The sequence below is a fragment of the Gossypium hirsutum genome, chromosome A08, assembly GCF_007990345.1.
Source record: "Gossypium hirsutum isolate 1008001.06 chromosome A08, Gossypium_hirsutum_v2.1, whole genome shotgun sequence".
Taxonomy (NCBI): domain Eukaryota; kingdom Viridiplantae; phylum Streptophyta; class Magnoliopsida; order Malvales; family Malvaceae; genus Gossypium; species Gossypium hirsutum.
In genome coordinates, this window is record NC_053431.1 from 124,939,893 (window position 1) to 124,952,339 (window position 12,447).

Below are 12,447 nucleotides of genomic sequence, written 5' to 3' on the forward strand. Positions count from 1 at the left end.
ATATAAAAGCTAACCAAGACAAAGGATCAAACTCTTACTCAAATAATCTTAATTTGGTTAAAATATGGGTCTTATATTTTTTACATATTTGTTTTAACAATTGAAGTTAAAGTTTGAAAATTGACCAAATTACCAAATTACCTTAAGCTCCTAATTAAAAATTGTGTTCTAAATTAACTTGATTAAACCAGAGAGTAAAAAGTAAAAAAAACCCCAATGATATTATTTCATTGATTTTAATTAGAAAAATGGGGGAAAAGAAAAGGGTATATTTGGAGATTGACAAAGAAGTGCTATCTTTTCTTCAATTTCATCCTCATATTGGTTTATGATCCAACCATCGGCTATAAAAGTCTAATGCTTCCATTGGTTTGTATTCCGGCACTGTATGCCCTGCTCCCTGCACATTTAAACACCCTTCATTTCTGATCTCATTTTTCCAAAAAAATTTACAATAAGACCCTAAAATCGTTCTATTCATTCGAGTTATAAATTTAAATTCAGTTAATTCATACAATCATTTTTAATAATATCGAGTAAAATATTTCCGAACCTTGATGGTTAGAAAGGTAATGTCATGGTCATATCCTTGCAAGTACCTGCAGGACATAAAACAATATACACTGTTTAGCTTCTTGGTGAATACAAATATTAATTTTATCAAGGGATTAAAAAGGAAATTGTACCATTTTATCAAGGGACTAAAAAGCTATATATGTATAAATATAGATTAAAAGAGAAATTACCCAGAGACTTGGCCATTAGACATCCATGATCTCCATGGAATAATAGTCTTATATCCGAGTGACCTGGTCCAGGCTTGGGTTCCAGTGTATGGCACACACATATCATGGTCTCCACTGCGATTAAAACTTAAAGGGTTAATGCACTATTGGGCCCTTGAATTATACTTTCTTCTTCATTTTGGTACCTAAACTATCATTTTTGTATCATTTTACTCAAAAAATTATTGATATCCAAGGCAAAAATGATAGTTAAAGAACTAAAGTGGGCAAAACCGGATATGGTTTAATAGTGAAATACCTGTAAATAAGTGCTCGATAACCTTGGAGTGTTAGGGTTTTATGGTACGGAATCATACTCCCAGCATCATGGTTATAGCTTATTCTATCGGTACATAACTCCCAAGTCCCGGATACATTTTCCTGCAATGACTCGAATTTGCAAATTTAAGATTGTCATTTTACATTACGACCGTAATTTAAATCCCTGATAGCTTACTGGTTGGGCATGAATAGCTTGCCTAACTTTTGCATCATTCAACCATAGCGTCGCAACTTCATCATTCTACAAATACGAAAAGAACGTATCACTATATGTCATAAATAATAACTAATTAATCCAATGATATAACTTACGAAACAGGGGACATCGCGGCTGTTCGTTTGTGCTAGTTCAGGCCATAAAGGGACGATACCATCCTTAACCGGTGCTCGAAACGGCCAAGCACGACCGAACATCCGAGTCCTCACAGGAAGAGGCTTCGATGTAGCCCCTAATTGTTGGAAGCTAACTGGCAAGCTTTTGTTTCCTTTTGAGCCTAGTTGTGAAGTAGGATCATGGTAGCAAGGTTCAAGGATGTCATAAATGTTTAGGTCGGAAATTGCCTGAAAAGTGTTGCATACTTAAATTTTCAACGACGCGACATCATTTGATAGTAAACTTTTGAAAAAACAAATACAACTTAAAATTGGCATATATTCATAACCTCGTAAACTTTTTCTATATTTTCGTCACAAATCTTAGAAGGGTTTGAATAATTTTTCCCACAACTAGATTCAACTCCCTGCAAATAGTTATTATGCATCGTATCAGTGTTAGATTATTTGCAATAAACTCATATTATTCATCATAATATTAATCGATAATAAAAAAAATTAACTTGAATATAAAATAGATAATAGAATTATATATTTTCGGTATATCAAATATAATTTTTGGTACCTGAAAAATATCATCTGAAATAAGGGCCATCCGATGTGTAAAGGGGACTAGAGCATTGCCATCAAAAACAGGGTCACACACCCCATTTCCCACCATGTAACCCTACATATATGCATTTACAAATTCCTCAATTTTAAAGGTTTTTTTTTGGTTAAAAAAAAGTTGTAATTTAATAGAATTATTGCAATATATACCTTGAAATTTATTGTGGGCTTTGCACCAACTTTGATCCCTAAAACCACAAGGTAAATTATTATCATACTAATCAAGGTTTAATAATGCCTTACATGGACTAACCCTAGTGGCATAAAGTGCATATAATATTTGCAGGAGTCTAACTAAAATTTTCAAAAAAAAAAATTATGGATTTAATTAAAATTTGGACGGTTTAGTTAAAATTTTGAGAGGATTAATGAGAATTTTTAAAAACGTTGGAGGGTCTAATTAAAATTTTTGGAAGGTTTAATTAGAATTTCTAAAAAATTTTAGGGGAGCTAATTAAAATTTTCAAAATTTTGAAAGGTTTAATGAAAATTTTCCAAAATTTTGGAGGGACCAAGGTCAGTTTAGAGTCCATTGATGTTCCACCCTTGACTATCAACAAGAAGGAGATTACCTTTCACCACTTCGGAAGAAAGAGTGGGCACATAGATTCCGGCATAAGACTCTCCGGCAATATAGAACGGATTGCTAACAAACTCCGGATAGAGACCAAACCACTGTACGAAAAATTTAATTCCTCGATAATTAATCACTATATGTTAAGGATTCAAATAACGGTTGCGGCAGGATGATAAAATAGGATTTAAGTACCTTGAGGAGGAAGGCATGTGTATCGGTTGCGGTTTTATGGTCTCCGGTTATATACTCGCTTATATTCCAAGAATAAGAGAACCCGACACCGGCCGGTGAATCTAGGTAAATAATATTTGAGACCTGAAAAAAAATGGTAAAAATATAATTAACAAAAGATTACAAATACTAAGATTTAGTTCTTTGGTTTAAAGGGGGTGTGCCATGTAGTGGTTGAACCTTAGACCAACTATACGGATTGAGATGTAATGTGGGAAGGCTTCCTTTGGGGCTTCCCTCTTGAAAATTAAAAGGACCTGCAATGAAATTATCCTTTTTTTTTTATGAGTATGGAAGAAAATTATTATAGTAAATTTAGAAAAATCACACATATTAAACCAATAAAGAAGTTATTTGGACCTTTCACTTTTTTTTTTCTTATATATTCGTCTATTTAATATATATTCGAACCTTGTTATTGTCCTTAAAAAAAATTCGTATATACATGTGATATTTACCAACTCTATTAACTTGTAGTTTATATGAAGTTTCGTGATTGATCTAATAGTAAAAAATGTTTACTTATAAAACTTATCTGAGTTTAAGCCTTTAGGGAATAAGTGATAAGTCTTTATTTGGATAACTCTTTTTGAACTTAGTGTATGCATGTATGGTATGAATAAAACTGATCATGGGTCAGGTCACCTACCCAAACCCGAAGGCTCGTTTGCGCAAAAATAAAACCTATTTTTAAAACGAGCTAGACCTTGAGCAAATTCTTTTTAATCATACAAGTTTGTCCTTACTAGTATATTTAAATATTAACTCTCTAATCATATTATACCAAAAAAACAATATTTATAGTTTATCTAACATATACCCTTTATTTAGTAGGGTGTGATGCATGCCACAGATGTGTTAATATTAATAATTTAACTCATTTTCGTACAAATCCACGAGTCCAATAATAATTAAATAAATAATAAAAATTATTTTAACCTTCAATTATTTTATCTTATTTTTTCGTTTTTCATCAATTCCAAATGATTCGTTCGAAAATCAATTCAAATATTTTGATATCTAATTAAAGTATTTTTATAATAAATACATATATTCATATTCAACACCCGTATCTCGGCTGTCAGATGATACAGCTTGATTGATGGGTTCATATATTTTTTTTAGAAATTGAGGAATTAATGGCTTATGATACATAGCTTTCTATACATATAAAAGAACAGCAAAAAACTAGCTGTCCTAATTTGATAAAATTATAGTAATTATTTTACGACAGATCGAAAGCAATCAATTTTTGCATCACTGTGAACTAAAAACCACACACATCTGCTTATCTATATATAAATTTGTGGCTATTTATTTTTCTTTCAATATATATATATTATTTTTCTCGCCTTAATTTATGCAATAATTAGATTTAAAAAAAAGAAAAAGAAAAGGAAAAAGAAAAAGAAGACTTAGCTAATTGTAACAAAGACCAGTACCACATATTAATGGTACAAATTATCTCATGAAATATCTGAGAATTATAATTTTGTCTTTATTACAAAATATCTACATTAAAAGAAAGTTTAGTATATAAATATAAATATTGTCAAGTCAGCCCTTGTATTTTTCCCATTTATGAAAATGATTCCTATATTTTTTAGGGGTTAAGATAAGAAAATGATGTTTTTGAAATGTTTTTATTTCTTTAAATTATTCCAAAATTATGTTTTTCGTAAATTTAATTTTTTAAAAATTTTAAATTTTAGAATTTAGATTTAATTGTTAACATATTTAATTTTATTATTATTAAATTTAACATTTTGATATAAAATAATCAATCTTAATTTAATAAAAAAAGTTTATAGTATTAACAATCGAAAAATGTAACATATTTATGTTTGGTCTTTACTCTCGAAAGAATACTTAATTATGGTCTTCCGCAATATTCATACATGTATGAAGAATAAATTGATACGTATTTAGTAAATTCAATACATTTAAAAAGAATCGAATCGAAAAATAATTAAAAAAAAAAAGAGTGGGGGCTAAAGGAAAGTACCATGTTCATAAACAAATCCATCAAAGCTAGAACAACCTGGTCCACCATTTAGCCACAACACAACTGGATCCTTCCCTGGGTTTCTTTCTGAAACTACAAAGTAATAGAAGAGATTCTTCTTCCCTATACTCACATATCTACAAACACCTTACGATCATTATTTTACGATTTTAATTCTCGCCGTCGGTGATTAACCGCTGTAAAACAGTAAATAAGAGATGAAAAGAAGGGGGAAAAAAAGTTACCCAGAATAGTGTTTGGATGGAAAATCACCATTGAAACCAGGTAGGTGAGTTATAAGAGAATCATTTGGAGCCGCTTCAATGAATGTACTAAAAAGCAATAACATGCAAAATGAAATGAAAGAATACATGTTATTATCCATGGCTACTAGGCCTTTGTGCTATAGAGAGCTATATGAACATAAAAACTTCTTATATACACTAGAAAATGTAAAGAGAAAAGAGAGAAATTATGGGGATTGATTTTGATAGGGAAAATTAAATTTAAAAAAAAATAGAAAGAAGAAGAAAATGAATTCAATGATGGGTACAAAAAAGGAGCTTTTAATTTATTATTATATTAAAATGGGTAAAGTCAAGAAATTGGTAAACATAAAAAAGCAAAAAGTAAAGATTGGCAGTTGAGACAATAGAGGGATTAAAATAAAATAAAATAAAATAACAATCTTTTAAATTTTGGATTTAATAAAACTGTAGATTGAGTATTAAATCGATTTGCATCGTTGTTGTATCGTTGTTGTTGTAAGTTCGATAAGTATAATGCTCTTTCAATTTAATTAAAATTTTAAAAAATAATATATTTAATTTTTAAAGATATTTCAGTGAGTAAATTTAGCATATTTTAAATTTTATTTTATATTAATTAATTATTATAATTAAATTAGATATCTATTATTATATTTAAGTGTTTTATTGAGTTGATGTCACCTTAATCGGAAATTTATGAAAAATTTATCTTTTTTTAAGAGTAATTTTATCTTTTCATATAAAATAACGTTACATATTTTTTTTAGAATAAATAAAATTAGAAATTTGTCACTTTGTTTATATACAAACATCGTGTATTAAAAAAAGGTTTAATTTGTCCCAAGTCTTTATAGCTTTTAGACTATGAATTGACTTTAAATTTTTATTTTCTTAAATTAATAAAAATAATTAAATTTTATAGGTTGTATCAAACAACCCTATATTATGATTCTTATTTTAAATCAGTCCTTAAAACTTTTAAACATTACAATTACATCATTAAAATACCGATGTTATATCAATAAGATCTTTTTGTTATTAAAATATTTAATTTAACCGTTAAATGTACATAAGATCTTGTGTGACATAATTTAAAATAAAAATTTTAAAGAAAAATAAATATTGTGAAAATTTTATAGAAACCATTGTTCATTTTTTTTCGAATTTATTTTATTTTTTATTATTTTCTTTAAAGTTTTCGTTTTAAATTATGTAACATGAGTTTTTGCTTGTCATTTAATAGTTATATTAACGGTTTGAATAATGAAATGACTTAATTAATATAATATATTTAAGGATGTAATTAAAATATTTTAAAATTTAAAGACCAATTTAAAATAAACATTGTAATTTAAGAATGTTTAGTGAATTAACTCATTTTAAAATTTTAAAAATTCTAAATAAAAAAGTCACAAAGTCCTTAAAATAGATTTAATTGTAGGTTTAAATAAAATGTTTCAAAAAAAGGACAAAAAGAGAATCAGAAATAGCAGTGTGGTAAAATAATGAAGAGGCAATGAAAGGCTAATGATGAGTGTACAGTGGGGGACGTGAATTTCAAGGTGGGTTCTTCTTTTGTTTTCTTCTTTGGATTTTTTTTTTTGTTTTCCTTTCAATACTTTTTAAGGTAAATTATTTTGTAGGTAATTTTAAAATATTCTCATTTTTATTTTGGCCGTTTTATTTTCTATTTTTAATTTACTCAATTTAATTAAGATAAGTATTCGAGTTAGTCATTGTTATAAAAAATTTTATTAATTCATTAACGGATTATTTTTTTAATTTTGATTAAAGTTAAGGACTTCTATGTAATTAGCTCAAAACACTTTTTTTTTGTTTATTTGCAACAAAAGACTAAAGTTTGTAAGTTTTCTCTTTTTCCTTCTTCTGTTTGTTTCCTAACAAAAGTAACAAAGGAAAATGAGGATAATTTTGACTCTTTTAAAACAATCCAACTCCACTCTCATGAACAATATCTAGTAAACGAGACCATTGTTAGTCGTATTAGTATTAAACACGCAAGAAACAAAAATTAAAATATTAAAACTTCAAATCTTTCTTTGATTAATATTTTAACCAAAAAAACAAAAACTCTCTCAATTTATCTTCAACTCTGTCATTTTCTTTTAATTTTTAAATTATAAAAAAAAGTTGAGAATGTGGTTGGAGATCATCTGAATCATTTAGTTTAGGTTCTTCTTCTATGGAGGCAATCACGTCTTAAATGTCAAAATCTCTTATTTTAATGCTATTTTCTCTACGCCAATGGGTAGGGTTTTTTTTTTTTAATTATAGTAAAATTGTTGATTTTGGTGTAGCTTGTTGCTGAAATATTTGATTGTGTAAATATTATTGGATTGATAAGGCTTGCTTGATTTCCTGAAAAATTGATTTTGCAATACGAGCTTATTACCAATGGGTAAAAAGAACCCCATGGCAAACAACAAGGCTAGAACAAGACAAGAGAAATGGTGATGAGGATGTCAAGTTGAGGTTGAGTTTGGGGTTGGGTTGTTTTAAAAGAGTCAAAACTATTCTCATTTTTCTCTTTTTACTTTTCCAAGGAAACAAACAAGAAGAAAAAAGAGAACTTACAAACTTTATTCTTATGTTGCAAATAAACAAAAAAAAAAATTTTAGACTAATTATAAAGAGATCTCTAACTTTAGTCGAAAGTAAAAAAAAAAATGTCACGTTAGCAGTTAGTAGATAAACGGAGTTTTTAACAGCAGTGACCAATTCGAACAATTATCTTAATTATTAGTCAAAAGTAAAAAAATATCACATCAGCAATCCATTAGTGGACTAACAAAATTTTTAACGACAATGACCAATTCAAGTAATTACCTTAATTATAGTGACTATATTGACAAAAGAAAAATTAAAGTGACCAAAATAGAAACAACTTATTTTAGAGTGACTTGCGGTGTAATTTATATTAGTTTTTATTGGATTTTTTTAAAGAAGTCTGTTTTGAATTTTTAAATATTACTACAAATGATTTTTTTTCTTTTTAAATTTATCACGGTTATCGGTATTTTACCATATCGGTCTATATGGTTAGTTACGTACCATTTTGGCTTTAAAATTACTTAAAACGTTATTAGATAATTGCCATAATTACTTAATACCTTTAAAGAAAAAAAAGTTTTATCTTGCCCTCATTCGCATTCATTTTTTAAAAATAAAAAGTCGTTCTTTTCGAAGTAAGTGAATTTGAAATCTATCGAATAGTTCGAGTTTTGTCATTCCTAAGAAAAAAATGTCTCATTTACAAATATTGTAGCCAAATTAAAAAGAAAGTCAAAAGAGGCCAAACATAATTTACCGTATTTTTAAATATTTATTCTAAGGACTAAAATAAATATTTGAAGAATTTAGGGAGCCATACATAATTGATGATGCAGATTTTTTTTTTGAACTTTTTTCTTGATTTTTTAAATTAATTTTAATTAAAAAAATTTAAAGTAAACGTGTACTACGGTGAAAATTGTCAACTCTAAAAGTCTATTCAAATTTTCCATCAACAAAAGAACAATTTTGCTAAATTTTGTAGGACTAAATTTATCATTTTATCTCTAATTTGACGTGACCTTTTTTAACCTATTGGCCCTACTTTTTTTGTATAGGTAGATAAATATTAAATATTTTTTTTAGATGTAAAAAAAAACCTTATTCCAATGTAAAAAATGGCTAAAGTATAATACACATTTAAAAACAAATGTTATGTGAAACTAAAACATATTGACCTTAAAATACACATTTCAAAGGTAAAAAGTCTAAATAATCATTGAATTTCACAAAAAAAATATTTCATTTTCCTAAATTTTGTCCACACAAAGAAATACTAAGAATATGCTTAAAATTTTTTTTATAAGGGTTTTTCCGAATATACATTTAAAAAAAAAGAAAAAAAAATTCTGAGTATTGGTGTATATAATTACAAATTTACAATAATTATAAGTATGAAAATATATATAATGAAGAAATTATTTTGGGTATTAAAGGGTTGTCCTTAGGAACTGTACAACAAAGTAGAGGACTGCCAGAAACAATGCAATTTGGTATACATCTCTTTGGAATCCATCGTCCCTTTGAAAGAACTGCTCACACATTATCACACAAATTATGTAAGACACAAATACAACATCTTCATCACTACATGTTCAAGTATTTTTGAAATTGAATCGATGATCCAACACATCAGACCATCGATTTTTGATCTGATCAGTTGAAAAATCAATTATCTTTTAAGTATTTGGATGGGTTAGAGCAGTTGGTTCTAAGGAATTGGGTTGGGCTGGTTGGACTTTTTTCGAGTGGGTCATTAGTTTGGGTTATGTAAGAAAACCGGTTCAAATGGTTTTTTATTGATTCAACCGGTTCACCGGTAGCTGTTGAACCCCCAGTTCTAAGTAGTTTGCTCTAAAACCAGTCTAATCCCTTTGTTCGGGCTGGTGTATTGGTCAAGGTCCAACCAGCCAGTCCGGTCTAATTTAGACTACATTGAATAAAACTTCGCAGTCAAAAGTGTCGAGTATGATTATGTGTCTGAGAAGGGTAAGTTCAAAATTTTACGTATTTTCGGATATTTGGAGAAACATATCCTATAATTCATGTATGATATGTGTCCGACATAGTTGTCGAGCATAGGTACGTTAAAAAGAATGAAGAGTCCGTATAAATGTAGGTTAAAACTCATCGAGGTAGCTGCTCAATCAAAGCCTCATGAGGCTGTTGAGGCCAAACAATGAGGATAGAGTCAACTGCCGATGTTATTTCGACTCTTCATTTCCATAAAGTACTCATGCCCGACACCTTTGTATGATACGTTTCATTCATAAGAGTGACACTATGATTCTCAAAATCTGACACTCATCCTTCTACATAGGTGGTGAAAGGAGGTTGCATTTTACTGCAATAACTTAACTCACCTTAGATGGGTCACCGGAGGGGTCCGGGTAAACCTCCGTATTCTCTTGCTTAGTTGAAAAACGAGTCGACAAGTCCTTGGCTCCATCGCCTAAGTCCTTTGCCGCTTCGACGGTGGCAAAGAAACGACGGGATGTCCAAAAAAATGCCTGAGCAATGATTGATGAAGATGATAAATCCCACAGCTCTTCATGTTCAATCACCTGCCCACTAATTTGGTTCAAAGTGAACTGCGAATTAACTCTAATTATCAAATCACCGCCTATGCCAGCAACGAAAGACTTCGGTTTTCCTTGTATTGTCCATTTGATGTTGAGTACGCTCGTCGATAGCATCACCATTTCTTGCACTCTCTGGAGTAATATGAGCAACAAAATATCAGTAATTGAAAACCGATAGCACGTTAGGACACATAAAAGTTTACGTACCACAGTTGGATTTTCTAAAGCACCGGTTATCCAAAGTGGTCTCTTATACTTCTCACGGCCAGTGAAACTTCGTACTGGATCCTGCATTACAACGGTGTCATTAGTATTCGATGAAACGTAAATGTTTGAACACGACAAGGAGAACAAAACCGAACTTTAAAGAACCTTGTATTTGACAGAAACAGCGTATGTTCCGAGTGCACGGTTCCCTTCTCGGAGCTCTAGGATGTCACGTACGAGTTGTCTTGCTGTTGATTCGACTAAGGGACTACTAATGCATTCGAACTCGTTGCAAAGCTCGCCAAAGTCCATCCCATCAACAATCTTATCGCTTTCCAATCTCTCATTGATAGGATCAGTAGTAGACACTTCAGTCCTGCTAGTTTCATTTGTAACTGCAAGACATTGGAAATAATCAATTCATGTTTTTTGTACTACATAAAACACCTTGAATTGTTCAATTTGACAACTAATTTTTTTTTTGTCTCGATTTGGTACCTCAGTTTTTTCAATTTGATACTTATGTTTTTTTCTTTATCCAAATTAAGTACTTGAGTTTGGCTTCAATGTTCAATTTCATACCTAAGCATTTTTCTTTGTCCCAATTAAGTATCTATGTTCTTTTTGCTACAGCACACAGTCAAAAATTCATCGGGGCAAATGATGCCGTTTGTTCTGGGTACCAAATTGAACATTGAATCCAAATTTAGGTGCCAAGTTGAACATTGAAGATAAACTTAGTACCAGATGGTATATTAACCCTTTCAAAAAAGAAAAGTAAGACTAAACATTGTTTTAGACTCGGAGTATACAGTAATACATAATATAAGCAGTAAAACATACATATTTCATGAAAAATCCGAGTAATATAAAATAATCGAAGAAGACCGCAGAACAAAGTGGATTCTAGATTAAAATAAATAAATAAAACACAGACCTCTGAGTAGAAAAGGGTGGTGATGATGATGATGATGAGGATGGTGAAAAGTGAAAAGGGTTTTGGGAATCCGGAGGTGGGGATTGCGGCGGGAACCGGCGGAGGCAGAGGCGGTGGGCGGGAGAGAGGAGGAAAGGGAAGCAGAACTCATATCTGTGTCTTTTTCTCATTCTGTTTCAAGAATGAGTGGCTTCGGGGGCTTCAATATTTTTTTCGATTCCCTTTTTTTTTTTTCGATTTTGTGATTTTTTTCAGTTTTTTTTTTTAATCTGCGGATAAGGTGCGATGAAAATTGTCTGTCGTTTTGAGTTCAGACACGTCTACTTGTTTCATTGTGGTCGTCGTTGCTCTTACCATGGGACCTGCCAGCCAATGCTACTTCCCCATTCTTTATTTTCTAGTTATATTAATTGGACATGCTACTTCCAAGTATACCCGTACGTTGGTCGGTTCTTAACAAAATTATAAACCCGCTTTATAGATTGAGTGGCGGTTAAATTTTTATCAAAACCCAATATAAATTATAGATGTTAAACTCGAGTTAGGCTCGGTTTATATTAATTTTATTTTATTTTATTTTTATATAAAAAAATTAAAAAATATATAATACATCAAAAATATTAAATTAAATATTTTCTAATAAATTAAAAATAAATTTTAAAAATTATACTTAAATAATATTAAAATAAGTGCAACTTAACAAATAAATATAATATTCAAATAATAACAACAACAACAAAATAGTAAAATGACAGGAAAACAGTAGCAAAGCAACAACATTTTTTTTTGGCAAATTTGGGCATTGGCTAAAAACTCTTACATGTGGAAAACGGACTTTATTTTTTGTCCAAACTCATTTTTTAGGACTATATTTTTGTCTAAACTCTTTCACTTTTAAGACTGGCTGGATAGCCCAGCCTATGGACAAGTTTACTTCCAACATAATTAAATTATCAGTAAATTTATGTTTTGATTATTTAACTTTAAAAAGTTAAAAAATAATTATTAAATCATTTAAAAATTTTCATTTAAGATACCAAACTATTAAAATTGCTATCA

The 12,447-nt window shown here is 29.6% G+C and overlaps 2 protein-coding genes across 2 annotated transcripts; both read right to left on the reverse strand.

The window, feature by feature from the left end:
* Nucleotides 1-202: 202 nt before the first annotated feature.
* Nucleotides 203-5,443, reverse strand: LOC107928248 (serine carboxypeptidase 1). Its single transcript, XM_016859433.2, has 14 exons — nt 5,068-5,443; nt 4,823-4,959; nt 2,998-3,074; nt 2,779-2,901; nt 2,582-2,684; nt 2,160-2,197; nt 1,966-2,067; nt 1,730-1,807; nt 1,380-1,628; nt 1,243-1,308; nt 1,045-1,166; nt 747-860; nt 554-599; nt 203-400 (listed from the first exon to the last, which is right to left on the reverse strand). Exons 1-14 carry the CDS (start codon nt 5,205-5,207, stop codon nt 317-319), a joined length of 1,479 nt encoding a protein of 492 aa, XP_016714922.1. The 5' UTR covers nt 5,208-5,443; the 3' UTR covers nt 203-316.
* A 3,626-nt stretch (nt 5,444-9,069) lies between these two features.
* LOC107928264 (uncharacterized) lies at nt 9,070-11,801 on the reverse strand. Its single transcript, XM_016859450.2, has 5 exons — nt 11,389-11,801; nt 10,617-10,846; nt 10,452-10,532; nt 10,026-10,376; nt 9,070-9,194 (listed from the first exon to the last, which is right to left on the reverse strand). The coding sequence occupies exons 1-5, from the start codon at nt 11,537-11,539 to the stop codon at nt 9,093-9,095; spliced, it is 915 nt and encodes a 304-aa protein (XP_016714939.2). The 5' UTR covers nt 11,540-11,801; the 3' UTR covers nt 9,070-9,092.
* Nucleotides 11,802-12,447: the final 646 nt, after the last annotated feature.